The sequence below is a fragment of the Neopelma chrysocephalum genome, unplaced genomic scaffold, assembly GCF_003984885.1.
Source record: "Neopelma chrysocephalum unplaced genomic scaffold, ASM398488v2 Primary Assembly neopelma1_22b, whole genome shotgun sequence".
NCBI lineage: Eukaryota > Metazoa > Chordata > Aves > Passeriformes > Pipridae > Neopelma > Neopelma chrysocephalum.
The window spans coordinates 21,009,373-21,030,067 of record NW_020897690.1 but is presented as its reverse complement, the minus strand read 5'-3'; the positions used below and the strand labels follow the sequence as shown (position 1 = coordinate 21,030,067).

Genomic DNA, 20,695 nt, shown 5'->3' with positions numbered 1-20,695 from the left:
AACCTAAAGTAGATTTAGACTTTCTCAAATCACAGCAGGATCATCTCAGGTAAGACACAGAATTCATTTCCCATCACCAAGAAAAGGGAAGGGTAAGTTTTGGGTTTTTTCAAATGATGCTTCTGGATGACAACAGTGTCTGCTCTCTCCATTGTGAAAGCACTGATGCAAAGACCTGTAAGAAAAACTGCTCCCCTTTCCCCTGTGTCCCCAATTCCTCTTGCATTTCAGAAGTAGGCAAAGTGATACCCAATTTGTCTGATAGGTGTTTTCTCCTCTAGAACCAGATGTAATTGAATATTGGATGCATAAGAAGCCCGCTATCTAAACTGCATACAATTTCTTCTTTAAAAATAAGAAAATTTATTCAATTCTACTTTTGTGCAATGGCCTCTTTAAGTTAGGTTAATTAAGCCTGTACCATTAGTTGCAAGGGGATGAGATATCTTGTGTTCCAAATAAGCAAGGCTGGAAGACTTGGGCCTTATATCTTGAGATGATCAGTTAGAGCTGTAAAATCACAAAGGCATTTAGTGCTTGTCTGCTGTGACTGAGCTTAGCTTGACAGCTGGCCAGCCTAATGGTAAATGTGCTAATCATGATAAAAGCAGTGCAATTAATCAGAGCATGGCAAGGACATGCTGTTAACAGTGCTGAAAGTAACCAAAGGAAACCCTCCCACATTACAATACATACTTTTCTTCCCTAGAGAGCTTTTGGGATACCTATTATGGAAATGTTTACTTGGGTAACACTAGGGGGGAAATGGTGCAGTGACGCTGCTAATGGTTATAGCCTTGACGTTTTACAGGGGAAGCAAGCAGTTACCTACACTGAGGGACAACAGTAAAAGGATTTCCTACCTTTTCTGTGATGGGTCTCATAAGAAACCTTAAACCAGAAAAGAATACACAGTATAATTCATAAACTGACCTGATATAGCAAGGAAAGGCCTTTTCCTATTAAAACTCAGAGTGAACTGCATTGTAGTTAATAATTAAGAGGCATCTTTTGGTCAGCTGCAATAATACATGGAGTTAAAAGGATTGCTGTTAAGGCACAAGAGATTCCTATTAATACTTCAGGTAAAAAGCTACCACTTTTATGCATCAACCATGGCTGCTCACCAGGTTTTTATTTTTATTTTTGGTAGAAATACATTATCTACTTGAAGGAATAAAAATTCTCTTGGAAGAACGGCCTGGGAAACCTCATTTTGGTATCCATCTCTTGAGTAAGTCACCAATGCGCTCAGAGAAATATCTGGATGGAAATGCAAGACACGTTGCAGCCCTTTACACACCCCCGAAAGCAAACACTGGCTTGGTCCCTCTGTGTACACGTGGAACTCTGCTCCTTGACGACCAGTGGCTGGCAGGAGGCCACGTGCAGCATCAGCAGACCAGCCAGCAACTAGCTGAGTGACGAAGAAGAGCAGCACAGCCTCCTAGAAAAGGGACAGGGAGTCTGTCTGGGTTTTTAAGGGCTTGCTCTACTCAGCTGGCACAGCACCAGCTACGAGAATGTGGTTTGAAAACTGAACATCCTGTGTGTAATCAGTTGTGCTAGCTCTGGATTTTGCCGCCTGTGGCTATAAGGATACTGACTTGATAGGTTTGTTGTGTTTTGGTTTTTTTTTTTAATAAAAAGTTATGCAGACTGAGACAGCAAATTACAGCACTGTTTCATGTTTCACCTAGAGTCACTGGACCTTGGGCTCATGCTAAACCATTTACCAAGTTATAGGAGGATTCCTATGTAAAGAGATCACTGGATTCATAGCCTCTAAAGCCCAAAGGAATCATTTTTACAAACTAAAAGTGGGTATTCTGTGAAGCCTAGACTGCAAAATGCAGGTCCTTGTGTGGGGACCTTGAACAAAACATGCTCTTATCAATGAGCTGAGCTCAGATCTTTGACAGAAAAAAAAAGCCCATTAAGACCATCCAACATGGTAATGGATGGGTCCTTTCACTAGCTGATGAGAGAAATAACAGAAAACAGCTATGGAGTGGAGGTTTCTGCCTGCAGAAATGAAACACCATTGTTTTCATAATGGCAGAAGATACCCCAGCTATCAGTGAGCTACATTTCTCCTCTGCTGAACAGCGGGATTGCACTTGGCCATATGTTAACTCAGAAGATGACAGCTCTCAGAAAAATTGCATGAGGTAGTAAAAAAAAAAAGTAACAGGGAACTGCCTGCTGGATTGTTATGAAGAATTGCTGTGAGAAAATGTTCACCCTGCTAGGCATTTCCAGGAGCATTGACATTCAGCTGGTCTCCCACTGTAAAACTGTCTAGGAACGCCAGCTGCCACTGCCGCTGAGTGACATTGGACAGATTCAGCCATGGTAGGGGTCACGTACAGAAGACACGTTCCTTCTGACAGGTACAATACGAAATGCCCATGCTTTGCATGTATGGCAACAGCAAAATCTAAAAAAAAAATAGAGTGGGAATGCAGACAGAAGGGGAGAACAAGAACAGGAGCATTCCTAGTTTGCTCTTACACATGAAATGCTCAGATAACCTATACAGGTACTGGTTCGAGGCAAGCCCTAAAGATGTAGTAACTCAACATCAGAGAAAGGAAAATCCTTCCCCACCAGCATCACCGCTGTGGCAGCAGCTGGTTTGCTTAGCTCACTACTGGAACACAGATTCAGAGTTAATTTTTCTATGTGGGTTTTGTAGGCAACGTGTTTTAGCCCAACAGTAATTCACAGTGCATTTGGAGAAGGAATAAACCTGAAGGCTTTCCTCTTCTTTTTTACAAGAAGGTAAGATACAGGAATGGATGCGGGTCCTTTCCCACAGATGGAGCCCTTGCCCCAGCGAGCAGCAGTGCCTTGGTTGAGCCCCGGCCCAGGTTTCAGCTGCTCCTTCTCTCGGTTTTATCAGACTGGGATTTTATTTTCATTTCGGGACATTTGTATTAAATGAGCTGGTTTTATGAGCTAGTTCCAGGAGAAGCCAGGATGGTGAGCAATTGTAAAGAGGGACTGGTAGCTCAGTGCTAGCCTAACAGAGGATCACAAGGGAAACTGAAAAGATATCAGAAGTATGAAGGCACAGTTGTCAAGTAACCATGGCTGTTTGTTGGGTTTTGTTTTGCCATGAAAAAATCCCATTCTGCAGGAACCTGTAAAATCTGACATTGGCTTGATCCCCTTTCCTATAGTTGCCTGTGATTTGCCCCTGACTTTTCTGGAAGATTCATTTATGGATCACTCTGTGCTTGCCCAGGTGAGGGGTGTGTGTGTGTGTGTGTGTGCACTCGTGTGTGTGTGTGTGCAGTGTGTGTGTGTGTGTTTGCCATTCATGAAAGAGGAGCACTGAGTGGCTGAGCACAGCAAGCCATGTCTCCTGGAAAGAGCCAACACAAATCTGCTAATGCCATTTTCCCTAAAACACTGTAGATTTCAAATTTTGTTTTATCCTGAATTAGGAGAAAACAATTTTTAAAAGTGTTCACAGAATAGAGCTATACATCCAAATGAATCATACTAAACCCAGTAATGTGATACATGTTGATGAACTCCAAATGTTTTATTTGGAAGCTGCTGTCATTTCATTGAATTGTTTTTAAGTGGTTTTGTTCGAGCAGTGAATGGAGACATTTTAGAAGGGAAGCTGGTCAGGTTGGTCAGAGAAAGGTCAGACTTGGAAGGAAAGGAACATAACACAGATTTTATCCAAGCCAAAATGGAAAGTCCAGCATGTGAAAAAAGTTTTAAAATAATTTTGAAAATATTTTAGTTTTGTGTCAGTGAAACTGATCTCTTTTCACAATTCACGGGGAATTAAATAGTTTCATCTGAAAAAAAACTTTTTCAAGGACAAACCCAGTAATATTTTTGATCCTGAAGCATTTCTTGGCTGCCAGTGCAGCAGAGAACGAGATTATAGTACTGAGACATATGTTATCAATAATAGTAGGCCAAGAAGTAACTACATGTCTCAGTATAAGAGATTCATCAGTATTCTGAATCTGGTCAGGCTATGAGGAAACAGAAGAGCATTCCAGGAAAATCAAGAGCCGTTACATTAACTAATGTCAATACTCAGAAAATGTGATGAAGGTAAATGCATGTACTGAATGTGCTGCTTTCACGCTGGGCGAGCAATGAAGTCCAAACCCCCACAACTGTAAAACTTTGTGTGCTACTACAAAAATATTTAGTTATTTACAATACAGAACCACAATCTCAGTTGGTTAGAGCATGGTGTTAATAACACCAAGGTTGCGCGTTCAATCCCTGTATGGGCCATACCCTTAAGAGTTGGACTCGATGATCCTTGTGGGTCCCTTCCAACTCAGAATATTCTATGCAATCTGTGAAATCATTTGGAACTGAACCTCCCAAGTTCTCACCCAAACATTGTCTTGAATCAATCTGACAAAACCCATGTATTCCTTTCCTTCAAAACCTGACAAATTCAAACGAACCATTGTATGCCATCTGCAGCAGAGAAAAGGTTGTTCAGATTGCAAGTATCTGCTCAAGGATCACTACCTCCAGACAGCAGGTCTTTGGAAGAAGTCTCCCTTGCACTCAGAGGTGCTGTCTTTCTCAGCAAGACACAGACATCAGAAGGTCCTCAGACCAAGATAAAAGAAATATAAACAGTAGAATCTAATTTTCAAAATTGTCATGAACACTTAGGAGCCATGCAACCAGAAGAGTTCTTATATCTATTATATTTGCTATTTGACACTTGTATAATTTGGTATTTTAAATATAAAGTATCTTTTCATTGATACTTTTGTACCAATGTAAATAATTATTGTATCAAAATAATTGATATTATTTTTCCTACTGATTTAAACTTCCCAATATGAGAATGGACTGTCATAAGAACCATAGCTTTTGATCTAACACTGTTGTGACAATATGTGGCTTTATTTAGGGTAATATCTACTATTTAACTGAAATATAAATTTGACCACTTTGTTCATTAAGAGAATTTAATCTTATTAGAAAGGATGAAGAAGGAGAGATGTGAAATTTTCTCTTTAGAATAAACCCATTAGCACCTTTTTCTTACAAAATAAACCAGGATAATCTTTCTTCATATTATAAGGATAGAAAAGGCATCCCTACCTTTTATTTTAATAGGCAGTGTTGCTTAGCAATGAGAACTGATCTTGCCTTCAATGAGTATCCTAAACAGCCCAATTCAGCACGAACATTTATCATTTTCACATAAATCGTTCAGCTTGGTTAATGATCCGGGATGACTCTTCTGCAGTAAAACATTCATGCACAAAAGTAAATTAATTTCATGTTGTCATCAGCTGCCAGATTTTTCCACACAAACCAGCCTTTACTTGCAAAGGATATATCAACCGTTTTAGCTACCAGAAAAAAAAAATTCAAAACATTTGGAGAATAAATTTCAGCATTTAATAGTCTGAAATCATGGAAAGCAAGGCCCTAGCTCCTCTTTTATACATGCAGTTAATGCTTTATTTATTTTATTTATTTTATTTTTGAATTTTCCTAGTTCAGCGTTTTGAGGGAAAAGTTGAAAAAAAAATGAAGGATTTTTGAGAGACCTTCAGGGCATCTGCTAGGTGGAGAGAAAATATTCTGATTTTAAATCATAATGAAGCAGGTAGGGTGTAAAAGCCACCACAGAGGTAGGGAAGATGAGGTGGGAAAATAACCAACAAAGCAAAAATACCTAGGGAACAAACAACAGACAGAACAAAGAGACTATCTAATAACAAATTATTTTGTGCTGATAAACAGGCAGCAGTGTAAATTGCCATTACCATATAGAACATAATGTAGAAAAAGAAACCCAGGACAACACCTGCAACACCTCAAAGTGTCTGGGTATGCTGCAAACAGATGTTATGCAGCCACTGGCCACAAAGGTCCCTCAACATTGGAGCCTGTGCTGTGGTCCCTACTCAAGGACTCAGCTGGGCTTCAGGTCTTCATCTTTCTCTCCCTCCCTCTGATTGTCACTCACATCTGGGATGCGTAGAAGAAGGAAGAGAGGAAGAAGAGGACACAAAGACTAGGCTCTAGGACAAGCCCTGCAGGTCTTGCTTGACATCCCATTCCTCGCAGCACCCTTGGCAAAGCATACTGAGCTATGCACCATCCCCTGCATAGGGCTGAAAAGGAGCCCAAATGTAACTGCAAAGTGCAACTGGTTCCCGTGACTCTGGGGCCCAAAATGAAGTGCTGTTTCTTTGGCAGCTAAATGGTAGAACCAAAAGCTGAGCAGGGTTGTATCCCCACAACTATTTTAGGTGTTAGGATGTTTTCAGTGATTCCTAGACTGTGACGCTACATCCCTGCTCCTTCAGCTGGGGATAGAGCCAGTGCTGTAGTTTGAGATGATTCTTCCTTCAAATCTCAGAGACCCTCAGCAGACCCTAGGCAGTAAGAGCTAATATGTCTCAGATTTTTTCTTTCTTTTTTTTTTAAACATCAGAAACATTTCGGTTTTGAAAAGGAAGTTCAAACTGTCCTTTCTTCAAGAATAAATATTTGCACAAAAATTGCCACAGCCAGCCTTACAAAATGATCATATCCTCACATGACAGTCATTTCTATATTTGCCTGCATAGTCAATCATTTGAGGTTTATTTTTTGTGTGTTTGTGGCCAAGTGAACAGCCTGCCTGACCTTAACCACAAACATTTTCCCAATAAGTGTCAGAAGCATGTTTGCCTAAGTAAGGACAACCAAAGGCATTTGAGATGCCTGATGGCATCTTTCTGGCCTCCCTCTGCCAATGCAAAAGAGCACAAGTCTTTCTCAGTGACTTACATCCCTGCCAGCGTTCTGTGGATGTCTCGGATACCCTTGTGCATCTCTAATGGCATCCAATACCTCTGTTCTGACAATTAAATTGAGCCTTTGGTGTAAGAGATTTCCTGAAACTCGGACTCTAATAAGGAATAAATGTAGGCCAGCAAATGTGTCAGGAATCCACAAATGTGTAGACTGCTTCATAGTGACAAGAGTCCCTGCAAACTGCAGCTCTACACTAATATGGTTTTCCCCAATATGAGTCTACATTTACATTAATCTGTAAGGGTATCACTGGCAGAACACATTATTAAAAAAAGAAAGCCAGGCTGAGATCACACAGCAAGGAGTAGCTATTGATGACCCTAGAGAAGACCCAGAATATGTTTAAATATCAGTGGTATTGTTTCTACTATTCTAGTGCACTGTGCACTAAAGGGGCAAATTAAGCAAAGCTCATAAAGACATGAAGTATTGCAGCACTGTAGGCAAATTTCATGAAGAAAATTAGGTGAAGTCCAGGAGCATTTCAAATAGTGTCTTAGTGCTCCAAGGTCAGCACAGTAATTCTGTATGCACTATTTTTTCCATTTTCTTGGTTTACCATGGATGACTTCAGTCCTTCCACAAAGCAAGGACTTGATCCTCATACAGTGCCATAGTTTCCTCCTCCTGCTTTGCTTCCAGGCATTGTCGATGCTCTGAGCCCTACAGAATAACAACCCAAGCAATCAAACAGGTCTATTAGCCTCGAAAAACAGTAAGAAAATAGTAAGAAAAAGACATGATGTTTTCTTAATTCTACTTTTAACTTAGATTGATAATGGTCTTGCTTTTCCTATTTTTCTCCAGGTTTCCCTAAAAACAATATTAAAGAAAGAGTTAAGTTTTCCAACCCTCATGTCTTGGTTCAGCTGTGCACTTTTGGGGCATTTGTCTAAAAACCTGGGTGTACCTTGACATCCAGCCATGAAGAGAAGGGACTAATTTTTTCCAATCTTGGCAAGACGAGCACTCTTAAATCAAAACAACTTAGTCATATTATGAAAGCTGAGATCCTTGAAAATTTATATTCCTCGCTGTGTTCGAGTATTTGTGTGGGCCCAGGGCCAGAAGCAGGCAAAGGGTTTGAAGAAGAAGAGAAGGGACTTCGCATTGCTGATTTGGACAGCATTTCTGCCTCCTCCAGATGATTCTGGGAATCACATATATGAACTGGCACTTGGTGATGGTATAGTTTCTATCAAGTCTATATTCACTGGTGGTGCCCTGCCTTCCAGGCATCTAAAGGAAATTTAATTTTGATGCCAAGCATCTCAGCCAGTTGTTTAACCTGACTGAGCCGTCAACTGCCCTTACACAGCTGCTTGCGTCTGACACCTGGTAGGCCTTGTTAAAAATTAATAAAGGGAAGTAGAGATGCTTAAACTTCTTTGACTGACCAGAGGCTCCAGGCAAATTCTGGTCTTGGTTACAAAGATGTAGCACAGTTGTCTAACAGAAATCAAGAGGTTCCCTGATTTCCAAAATTCTCCCTGTAGATGGGAGGAGTGAGAGAGACCTGGAAAAGGAGTGGTCAAGTGACCAGCTTCCCAACTTGCAGGAGTTTGAAGGAGCACAAAATTCTCTCCTTCCCCTGCTCTCTCTTCCAAATACAAATAATACTTTTGTTGCAGCCTGCAGCAATAGGGCCTAAATATGCAGAGTACCAAGCCCCCGGCAGTTTCAAGTGCCTACTCTCATGACAGTGAAATGATGAGGATGTTAGCTCCTGACTAGATGGATTTTCCACTCTGAAGCATAAGGATTTCAGAAAAGAGGGTGTTGAAAACATTTGAGTTGGACAACCTTGAGTAACTCTGAATAACAGCATTGTAAGCAAGAAATGAACATGTGCTCCGTGTCAGGGACCTGCTGAGACAAACACCAAAACATGAAAACAGCTGCAAAGGTCCACGTAGCTGAACAGTTTGTCTGGCTGTAGCCAAACCCAGATGCCTAGAGAGAAGCACAAGAATAGAGCAAGCGTATTTTCCCAGCATAGCCTGCCAGGCTCCAACACTTGGTGCCTCAGGCATTTCCTGAGCCAGAGGTTGTCTGTTGTATTTAATAGCTGCACACAGACTTTTCCTCCACAACCTAGTCCAGTCTTTTCTTAAATGATGTGAACATCTAGCATCCACAACACACTGTGGCAAGGGTCCAAGGCTTTAACACATTGCAACCAAAAACTACTTTAATTTGCTATGGATCTGTTACCTACGGGTTTCACTTGATGCCCCCCAACCTTTTTTTTTTCTTTTTAAATTATTAGTCATGGTAAACATTCAGTACCTTCATCCATTAAGCCATCCATGATTACATGACCTTTGTCATATGTGTCATATCTCACTTTAGTTAACTCTTTTCCAGATGAAGCATCCTAGGCCACCCTGTGATGCCAGACACAGAAGCCATTCTCAAGCCTTTTCCAGTGTCCTCAGCACCCCAGCCTGACAGGTCCCCCCAGGTGTTTACTGACCCTTTGGATTTCTTGTAGAAAAACTGTGTTGATTCTTCCCTACAGCCACATTTATACATGTTCTCATTACAGGTAACCTTTATGATAACTTTCAATTTACCCTCCAGCTTCACAGAAGCACATTTTACTCCCATGACAAAAAGTATCTTTTAAGCAAGAGATTACACATTACCACTTGCAGTTCAGCTTTCAGTCCTGAATTCCTTTACTCTCTTTATTGGGCATTTTGATGCAATTTTCCCTTACCTTTTTTTTTTTTTTTTGACAGGAGAAAGGAAGGCTGCTTTATCATGCTTTCAAATTTAACCTGCCAGAAGTTTATGAACTTCAAAGTTCAGGCTGCAAGGCTGTCTTGTGTCTTCATTGATTTATCTTACAAAAAATAGACCAATGTTCAGAAATTAGACATGCCTCTGATCTGAAGATAAGCCAGTCTCAGTTTTTGAATGAGGTTCCCCTATAGATGGTAAATACAAAGCAACTCTAAAAGACTATTACTTAAAAAAAACCCAAACCAACAAAAATCCCACCCTCCCCTTCTCATTTTACAAAAACAGGCTGAAGAGCCTGGAGTCTCTCTTATCACGTACCTGTGTTGCATCTTTAAACAACCTCCCCTCAGTTTATCAGGACATAGTCACCTCTGCCCTGTCACAGCTCCCTTTTCTGCTTCTGAGGAGTCCCTTCCCCAATGCAGGTGTAGTAGTTAAGAGTTTGTTCCTGTAATTGATACTAAAGAAAACAGAAGATGATACATGCAGTTAAGGAATAAATCACTACAAAAGTACCACAAAAGACCCACAGCAGCCACTCACCCATGAAATCCAGTCTCTGACAACTGTTACATGTCACATACATTATGTGTTAGGCAATTCTATTTCCATGCTGAAATGCAGGTAATCACTCTGCAGTGTCATGTCACAAAAGTCACATCAACAACCGGAATACCACATGAGATACATGACCATAAAGTAATCAAATAGAGTGTAATTCAAGTCCAGAAATAAGTCTTATTCTTGAAAGTATTTACACAGCATACAATAGACCAGGAACAGACAACTAGAGCAAAACTGGAGTGTCAGAAAAATATAATTTGTTCTTAATAAGCATATAGAAATTTTTTTTCAGTTGTCCTGAGAATGGTTTAGGTTATGTCCTTTACATGACAAGTGATTAAGATGGGAAAACACTTGATAAGGCTTAAATTAAATTAAATTATAACCAATACATTAGCTACACTTATTTTTTCTAGCTAGAAATTCAGTTTTTCTACAGCTTTGATGTCTGCCTGTGGAGGCAATAGTGTGAATGGAGTATATTCAAGAAGTAACAGAAACTTCTCAAGAATGGCCATTTACTTGATTCTAAAAAAATATTTTAAGAGCCATCAAAGACAGACAATGCAACATGAAACTGTTAAAAATATTCATTCCTTTTGGCACAAGTCCCTCTTTGCATTCTCTCTTCTCTTTATAAGATGACTTTTTCCATCTCTACCATTTATAAGAGCTTGAGGCTACAGCATGCAGTGTTTCTTTAAAAAACAAAGGAAAACTAATCTATTCTAACCCAAAGAACACAGTAGCTTTAGTGCTAGAAAGAACAGCTAAGATTTCTGTTCTGCATTAAAAGTATCAGGGTCATTTATAAAAGCTTGGGGGGGCAGCATTTGTTTTAAAAGATCCCTCCTTCTGGTTCCTCTGGTTCTTTTTCTGGTGCCTGTTTAGTAACTGTTATATTGGCTTAATTTGACATATCTGTGGCCAACTGGATTGTTGCACTCCTAATATTTTTTAAATTTGTATTAGCAGAGCCTACTATGAAAAGATTTCCATGAACTAGTTTAAATCTCGGTCGCACCTCTATGATCATCCAGAGGAAAGGGAAAAATGACCTGATGTTTTTATCCAGTTTTCACAGAAGCAAAAATAGAGGAAAAACCTGCTCTGAATCTGTACAGCAGGGGTGCATGAGCATAAACGTCCCTCAGCTATTTTATAGAGAAAACTGATTTAATCTGTTTAATAGCATGCAGTAATGCTGTTTAGTTAAATGTATTTTTGTAAAGCTAAGTTTGAATTCTGATGTTTACTGCCTGGCAGTAACTTGAACCTATGATTATTATGCCATTTAGCAGTCACCAAAATGGCATGAATTTGGCTCCACACTGATGCCTGTACCTTAGCAAAGCCAAGCAGCTGGTGTTGCTGAAATACAATGTCAAAGAAGAATCGGTGTTTCAAACCTATCTCGCCTTGTTCTTCTCAGTAGCTTACCTCACACAAAAGTGTAAAGGCTGGAACAAGACACTGAGGTTGACAATCTCTCAGACCTCCACGTATATTTGGTGGCAAAGGCAGAATTTCTGCCTGTGAAGATTTTCTGGCTTCTCAAAATACATATATATATATAAAAGGTAGATATTGGATGCATTAGACGCAAAATTACTATTTCACTTTTGGAAGGCTGTTTCAAAGTTGAGGCACTCTCACTGAAACAGTTTGTCAGCCTTTCTCAGAGACTGCACCAAGGAAGTGTACTGTATTTACATGATGTTCAGTTAATTTTCTTCATGTTTCTGCTCCTACCCCAAACTTCATTCTTCAGTATTTACACTTCCTCTGGCCCAACTCTCCCTGCTCAACACGTCATATAAACCCACCTCTTTTAAACACAGTGTCTTTGCTGAAAATCATTCAATCTTCTATCATCTCAGTCCGAGTCCCCCTTGCTCAGGAAATCTCCTTCATCCTTTTTGTTCCAGTTCTCAAAACTCCATCTTTCGACCCTGCCCTGACTTTCCAGGCAGCTTCCATATAATTCAGGTCACTTCCTCCTTCACACTGCCAAAGAGATAAACAGCTTTTAGCTTTGCCAAATCTCAGCTTTTCCAGACTACAAGCTCCAGAAGACCAGAGCATGTCCTTTTCCCCTTGGTCACAGAGTTGGAGATGTTCAAAGACAAGAAATGTAGCTAAATTTGGGTGAAATTTACTGGGAGATCAGTAAGACACATCCTTGTCCTAAAGCTGACCTCCTGGCAAGGCTCACACTTTCACTCTGAAGGCCTTAGAGGAGATGAAGAGCAATGGACCGTTTTCAAAGGAAAGGTCACCTGGAGTTTAACATGAGCAAAATGACATTTCCTCCAGCTTTATTTACAGAACCAGATGAACCATTTCAACTAACATTTTCAAAGCCCAGCATGGGAAGTTTCAGCATGAATAGCTAAACTGACAAAATTATAAAAAACTGAGGGCAGGTTACTTTCCTGGGGAATGCTGGGGGAAGAGGAGCCACGCACCAACTCCGTCAGAGAACTTTTCCCCTCTAAACTAACACTGGCAGCTGAGGGGCAGCCAGCCTGCAGTCCAAATGATCACTGTGTTTCTTTTTAATAAAAGCTTGGACCTGCTTCAAGCCTAGGGCTAAAATTAGGTATTTTACTAGCTTTTTAATTTTTCAGTTCAAAGTCCAGAAGTTTTGAGAAACCACATAAGCCACTACTGAAGGTTTCCGTCTGGACCACGGTTCTGAGTCCAAGACATCCAACAGAAGCTGTTTTGCATTTTGTAAGAAGCCATATGAGCACAGCTCAAAGAGGCAAAAGTGTTGCACTTCACGTCAATCTCATGCTGCTAACGGGGAAAACACAGTTCCACTTTTTAAAAAATCCAAGGGAAGGATGAATACCCAGATACAGAGCTTTGGCTATAATCAGAGTGTATGGTAGTTTAGATATGCCTTTTCTAAGAGACCTCTCTCTACAGGACACAAATTATTCCGAAGACACAAGCAACATGGCAGCCTGACTGATGTGATTCATCACTGCTTTTCTTTGATGAGATCACCACATGCTATTGCAGAGCAGAAGCCTCAGTGCCTGTGCCTGAATTTTATGGTTCAAGAATCACCCATGTTTTTGCTCAGGAAATTTATGGGCTTTGCCAACCCTAAACTAGAAGACCCATCAGTTACATGTTGCAACCTTTCCAGCAAACTCAGCTCCACATACACTACTTCAGTTTCTTTTCTGGTCCTCTCATTTCGCAAGTAGACATAGGAAAAAGGTTAAAAGTCAAAACAGGCAAGCTGTATCAATAAGTTACATTCAAATTTTCTTGAAATAATAGCAGCCTCAGAATGCCAATTCAGATCATATAAGACTATAAACTTAAAGTTTGGCTAAGAAAAATTACATGTATTCATTTTCCACCAGTGCCCCCAGAGTAGGTTTTTTAGAGCATTCAAAAGGCAACACTGTACCAGTAAGTGCTCTACCCCATCACTCACTCCCTTTTACTTTTTACATCAAATATGTTAACTTGCCTTTAAACCAATGCAGAGGTCCTCCTGAAATTTTTGTACATGTGCTTTTTATATACTGCTTTTGCTTTTATTTACACTTGCAGTTTCTGATTATGTTTCAAGGTCAAGAAGAACCACATGAGGAAAATCAAATTTTAAAGAGAGAGATAAGCAAGGTCATAATCTATAACAAACTTTTTTTCCTTTTCTAATATAGTCATTCACCTACCTGTTGGGCTGATGTGCTCATTCACCCACCTACCTTTCAAGGAAAGTTTTACAATTATTTAGTATTTCCTTTTCCAGCAGCAGTTACTAAATTAGTGCAAATGACGATGCATGCTCATCAGTTACCAATATATTGCTTTATTTCTTGGTAGCAAATTAAGGCTTTATAGTGAGATTTGTACAGTACAGGCCAATTTAAACATTAGAAACTTTAAAAACCATGTAGCACTATTCACTCAATTTAACATAGCCAGAAAAGTAGCCTTTTTTTTTTTTTTAATAAACAATTAAATGTTACTAGTGAGGCCTTATATTTCATGAGTGCAAATGGCTCAAAATCCCACCATCCTCAGGAATGGGTTCAATATTTAAATTCCTCAAGGCCATTTTTAGATAAAGGATAAACAAATAGTATAGCTGGCTCAAATAAAATATACTGTATTACTTGCTGGAGAAGAATCTCTTATTTTAAAAATATGGAAAGGAAAACCAAAGTGAAAGTAACTGTCCAAGGGAGGGTATCACCCCCTATTAGTCACTGACCAGTAACACTAGTAATGGCAAATTCATTTTCTGTGTCCCTCTTTGCTTTACTACAATTTGATTTATAATTCAGAGCTGATGACATCCTCTGTATTAAGAAACTCAAAATTGGAGGAATATACATAAGTTACAGGAATTTTTGCAGCAGTAGGATAAGTTCCCTCTGCCGGTACATGTTCAAACCATTGCATTTTCTTTTTTTTTGCAATTTGAGAGAGCATTGCTATAAGTATTTCCTCAGTGGTTAGGTATTTTTCTCAAGCATATTGATTTTCACTTCATACCAATGATTTTATTAGTATTGTCTGGAGTTGATGGAACTACTGCTTAGGAAAACCAGACACAGTGCTCCCCTTCTTATGAGACACTTACAGTGTTTGAGCTGAATGTATGAATTCACCTGTCAGTCAGGCACAGGGGGCCTGCCTGAAAATATCATCACCCCTCACGTGTCTGGCTTTCAGATCTGAGCATTACATGTGAAAATGCAGAGAAACAGCTGTCAGACCACTGTGAAGAAAGTAACCATGAATCAACCACACGCTCTGGGGAAGGAGGCAATGAGATGGGGGACCTTCAAAACACTCCTGCTCATGCAAGAGCAAGAGCAACCATGAAGAGTACTAGGAGCTCACAGGGTCACAGGGCAATGCTGGTGTTTAATTATTTGCTGAACAGCAACGGTATCTCCAGCCTAAGGGAACACACACAAAGTTTGAAAAAATCTAAATCTAATCTGAATAACACTGGAAGACCCTCTGTCCCCAGGGGTGTTATCTAACATTAGGCTAATGTCTTAGAAGTTTTGAGATCAGCCATCTATCCTTTGAACTGGAAGGTCACAGAAAAGGGTCAGGTTTCTAAGTGTAATTAGGCACATACTGACTTTGCCTTAATGCACGTGCCTGGTTTGCTCAGGGAGCATCAACTGCAGTGGTACCACAGCTGCTGAAAAGATACAGTGAAGGAACAAAGACAGACTTTCTGGTGACAATAGCATAGCACAGTGATTGGGACTGCCCCTAAGCAAGCTGCTCCACAATGCCTCAGACTCTCTCCAGTGTCCTACAGTGCTATCTCAGATTGTTGCAGAATTACAGCAGCTTCTCAGGCTGGTTTGCTGGCTTTTCCTTTTGCCAGGCCACCCATATCCCGCTTGTTCTCCTTCACTCAGGTGAATATGTCATTGCTTATCAGAGCCAGAAATCCCTATCTACTACCAGGGGTTTGTACTACACATGCAGGAGAAGGCAAATTTAGAAATGAAGGCAAGTAGTGATGATGCACAAGTGACTTTCCAAGAGAATCCATGCATGGGCACAATCTCCAGATTCACTCAGCAGAAGTGCTCAGCAATGGCCAGCAGGTCTTATTCTGCCTCAGTTGAGTATGTTTAAAAACATTACCTAGTATTTCCTGAGGGATTACAATGGATGACTACCAAAAGGAAACTACGTGGAGAGAAGAGGATGCTTTATCAGCCTTATCGGAAAAAGTTGGGGAACACAGACACATATTGCATAGTCAGCTTCACGAGAACAGCTGGAATTCAGATGTATTTGACACAGCTTAGTAGCATTTCCAAAGGAGGGATTATGTGCTATTTCCTTTGGAGGCAGCTACTGTAGCCTGGGACAAGATCATGGCTCTTATCGAAATGGCACTCCAGTGGGGATGCTGAGCGCTCATTGCTTTTGCATTAAGGTAGCCTCTCCACAGAGACCCACGGCAACTTAAAAAGTGATCATACAAAAAGCAAACAAAATAGTCCTCTAGAAACCCTCCTCGCTCACAATGTACAAGAAAAGCTGACTCCCGTGAGCAACAGAAAAGACAGCCTTAATGAATATGGGAGCGTGTGTTTATACATCAGTGTTTTTAATACTGCATTGTAATGACAGGTGTGGGGTGTCCTTTCAGAAGAAAGCAGGGTTGGTGTGCTCTATAATACAGCGCTTGCAATGTCGTTTAACAAATCGCAGAGCATCAACAGAGACATCGCAGTCCTGCACATTCAACATCTGCAAGTCAAAACAGTTGGCAGCTACAATCTGCAGGCCCTGCCCAGTGATGCTCTCACAAGATTTCAGGCTCAGGCGCTTCAGGTTGAAGCAGTTGAGGGCTAGAAACTCCAGGCCGGTGTCTGAGACCAGAGGGCACTTGCCAATATCTAGCGATTTGAGTTTTGTGCAATTTTTGGCGAGGTACTCCACGCCGTGGTCCGTGATGCCCTCGCAGCCCCGCGCATTGAGGTAGCGCAGCTTGCTGCAGTATTTGGCTATGTAACGGATGCCCACGTCCGTGATCCGGCCGCAGTGAGCGATGCTAAGGTATCGGAGACGTGACTCCAGCTTGGCAATCTCCCGCATGCCGAAGTCACTGACAAAGCGACAGTCGCTCACACTCAGTTCCTTAATGGACGTGCAGTAAATCATCAGGTAACGGAGACCCTCGTCGGTGATGCGGACACAGCGGCGCAGGTACAGGTGGGTCAGCTGAGTGCAGTGGGCAGCAATGGTGTGCAGTCCTTCATCCTCCAGGACAAAGCAGTCTGTCATGTCCAAGTAGCGAATGGAGATTTGTTTCCCGTGTAAGGGAGACAGCTTGATGGAGGCTTCACGCGTCAAACTGATGCATGTTACTTTGGAACAGCCTAAGTGGAAAAACACAGAGAGTTTAAGCAAGCAGTAAAAACAAATCACGCGGCGAGGCCAGAAAGCTGGGTGTGAAATGGTGTGCTGGATTGTGATGAAGGTACCTTCATGTTGCAAGAGCAGAATCAACCCAACTGACTAGTCTGGATTTGCTGTGATGAGTCCCCACACCACAGGAAAGAACAAACTCCACTGGAGTCAGTGAGGTTACTCAGATTTTGAGCACTAGGAAAGAAACGGACTGATTTTGTCCCTATCCCAAATGTAAAATACTGGTCCTATGTTTATCTACAGACAGATTGTGATGTGTTACTGCAATACAGACCCAGTGATAATTAGAGAAAATGATACTACGTGACAACCAATGCAGTTTTGTGATCAGAGTCGGTCCCATTGCTGACTGGATGAGTTTGCAAACCAACATCTGAGGCTCTTTCACTGTCCAACCTCATTATAAAAAAGACAACCCTGCCCGCCCTCCCAGAAGCATTTGGAGAACAGATGTGAATCCAGCCCTGCAACGTTGGAAGGATGCAAAACTATGGTAGGATTATGTGCTTGCAGAAGGGTGGAGATTCAGATAACCTAAGGAGAATGGGGACATTTGGCAGGAGCCAACAGACTGGTAAGGTCATGGGAGGATATGGACAGATGCAGAAAAGGACTGTGTCAAGTGAGAAAGTCTGGCCATGGAGGTAACTAGACTAGAGGAGAAACACCAGACCTTGCAAGGAAAGCCAGAAAGCTACAGGACAGGGAAAAACACGCTCACAGACTTTCCCCATTTTTAACCTCCACTCCATACATGGTGGTGAGCAAAAGCTTTTTTTGGAAAGTGCGGTTTCTGCTGCAATGCAAACTGGCAGTCTCAGGATCCTGAGGGAAATTTTTAGCTGTGCCAAGTTCAGCTGGGCACATTGCATTAGCATAGCTAGGAACAGCTGCAAGAAAGAAGGGAGGTTCTACCCATTACTGACCAAGGCCCAACAGCTTTAGCCATAAATGTCTACTCAGAAAATTCTGTCAGTTATGCCTAAAGAGGTGCTCTCAGGTAGAGAAAAAAAGAAAAAGGATGTTTTCTGTATTGCTGAAACACTAGACAACCAGTTTGAAGTGACGCATAAAAACTGACGACTGTAGAACTCAATGTATCAGAAATCCTGCACAAATCCTGTAGTGTGGAAGTAAAGAGCAGTGTATGGAGACCACCCCAAAAACTTAAATGATCCAAACTTATACCAATTGATACAACAGGTTCTCATTCAGAGGTTTAGTAGAAGGTATGAATATGCTTCAGTTCTTAAAAAGGAAGAAAAAATCCCTTGAGATAACCCTGCGGACTCACAAAAATGCTGTGAGAAGCATGGGATATGGACTTGAAACAGTTTGCCACCTGCAATTAGATTTCTACATTTATCACTTGAATTTGCGCTGGACCTTTAATTTAGGTTTCAAATTTAGTTGAACAAAGGCATATTTTACCTTAGGCCTCACACAATGAAATGTGCAAATTGTTCACAGGTCATGCAGAAGCAAAACTTTGAAGCAAAAGACTGTTCAACAAACATCTTAAAACTGAATGCTATGGTGCAATCTCTGGAAATAGTTTTGTCCTCAGATACACGCTCAGTAAAGCAAAGTGATTTTTCTAAAGAGAAGCACTACAATACTAATGGTGTGAAAATTTCACCCTACTATATTCTTTGGAGCAGGCGATACAAAATACACTACAGGAGTCCCCATCCTTGAGTCTTTTCCACAGAAGAAGCTGGCACATAGGCAGGGCTCTGCTGAACCTGACGTAGTTCTTGCTATTGCATTTGGCCGAGGAGGTTGCTGGATTAAGGAGTCAGTCTGGATATTTTATATTCTGACCAGAATTCAAATTTAAAATTTGGCTAAGTGAGAATGATGGGTCCACGAAGCCAAGGAGAATGTTCTGTCTGCTGAGAATCCAAGAAGCTTTAATGACCGTAATTAGAAAGTGAATGGGTCAGAAGTCTCACAGCAGGGCTGGAGTCAAATACATCACCGTGTGATCACTATTTTGAAAAGCTCAGCATTGCCTTGTCTAGTTACTTTGGCTACACTGTAAAATATTTAATGGGAAGGATATTCAAAACGGTTTAACCAGAAAAAGAGTCCATGCTGATACAGAACAGCCTGATTTTTAGGCAAAATGACAGGTTCCTGGGTCCGCAACAATTTTTCTGTCCTAAATAATACAAAATGTAAAAACAAAGCTCTTGTAACAGGATTTTCCATAAAGTAAGTATAACTGATTTTTAAAAGGGAGGAGAAACTTCCAAACAGACTGAAAAAAATGTTGGCTAGGGTGTTAGATAATAACTTGCAGTCAAGCTCAACCAAATTCTAGAGATATCTCAGACCTGTCCACAAAGTGACTGCTGGGAGTGACAGAACTTACATTGTGTAAAGCTCTTAAAGTTAATACGAACATCTGGGTTTGACATTAAAGATTTTGGTGCATTTTTGCTGCCAAGTAGCCATCCAAGGGGGAAAGGGATTCAGCTAGATGTACAACTGTTAACTGGGATTTAATTAACTAGGAACTAGAGTCACCCCCAGCACACATACCCAACTTCTCTTGTTCAGTACGGAACCAAACCGGTGAACCACTTCAGTCCTCAGAATTGCTTGAGCATGTAGGTGCAAGCCTTGTCCTCACAAATACAGACAGAAGGAGGGGAAAACAGAATCCTGCTTCCAAAATATCCTCCAAAACTACACAAATTGTAATGAAAAAAGTGGACTCAATACAAGAGCCTAGAGATCAATTATCCTCAATTCATATGCGGGTGCATGCAGCAAAAGCTATATCTGAACCCAAACACCCCGGTTTCTGAGCATGTTCAAACCCTGGATTTTTTCCTTCACATGCTCCAAATAGAAAGAACAACTTAGATAGAAGTGAGATTAAAATTACTTTCCTATCCCATCAATGAGACAAAATTCAAGGAAGACAGGTATTTTATTTGCCCTCTACACACTTGGTACCAAACTGATGAGCTCTTAGGGACAGACACCACCTTCTAGGTCTGAAAGTAACAGGCTTGGGAAAACCACAAATGAAGATAAATCCCAAAAGAACCTATTTCAAGACCTGTTATCATCTTTTCCTTTTCCCTGCTTTTGAAAAGAGAGCTCTGGACCAAAGCATTTTCAGCCACCTACAAGCTTCTAAGTGCACTCAAAGTGTGAGCTTCAAAGCCTTAGGTCTAAATCACACTGGTACATACATTTTCTCCTGGTCTTGGAGATGCTTCAACCTGAATGTGTGGTTAGCGATCCAGAACTAATGTCAGTATGTACCAACAACAAGTTAATTCATATGCAAGGTCATTGCAAACAGACTCCATGGGACAGGACTCCTGTGAGTCCCACAGAGACTCCTTATCACCTGGTAGTTTCAGAGAGCAATCACAAAAAGTGAATAATTCTCATTTGCTGCTATTTGTTTTGACGCCTTCCATGAGATTTTGCCATCCTAGGAATGAGGTGAGAGAGTTGGATAAAACAGCTTAAAAAAAAAAAAAGGGCAGAGAAAAGAAAGCAAATCAGTGTACACCAGATAGGTAGCCTTGGAACAATCAGTTTATCTGGGTACCAATGACTCAATAGCATTGCTTCCTATCCCCACTTC

General features: G+C 40.9%; 1 protein-coding gene across 5 annotated transcripts in view; it reads right to left on the bottom strand.

Annotated features, from left to right (window-relative positions):
- Positions 1-13,956: 13,956 nt before the first annotated feature.
- The window catches only part of FBXL7 (F-box and leucine rich repeat protein 7), a 305,177-nt gene continuing 298,438 nt past the window's right edge, over positions 13,957-20,695 (bottom strand). For all 5 annotated transcript variants that reach the window (XM_027681710.1, XM_027681728.1, XM_027681719.1 and 2 more), the window contains one exon: positions 13,957-17,030. In XM_027681710.1, coding sequence (XP_027537511.1) covers positions 16,294-17,030 — 737 coding nt within the window. In that variant the 3' untranslated portion in view covers positions 13,957-16,293. The remainder of the gene's footprint in view (positions 17,031-20,695) is intronic.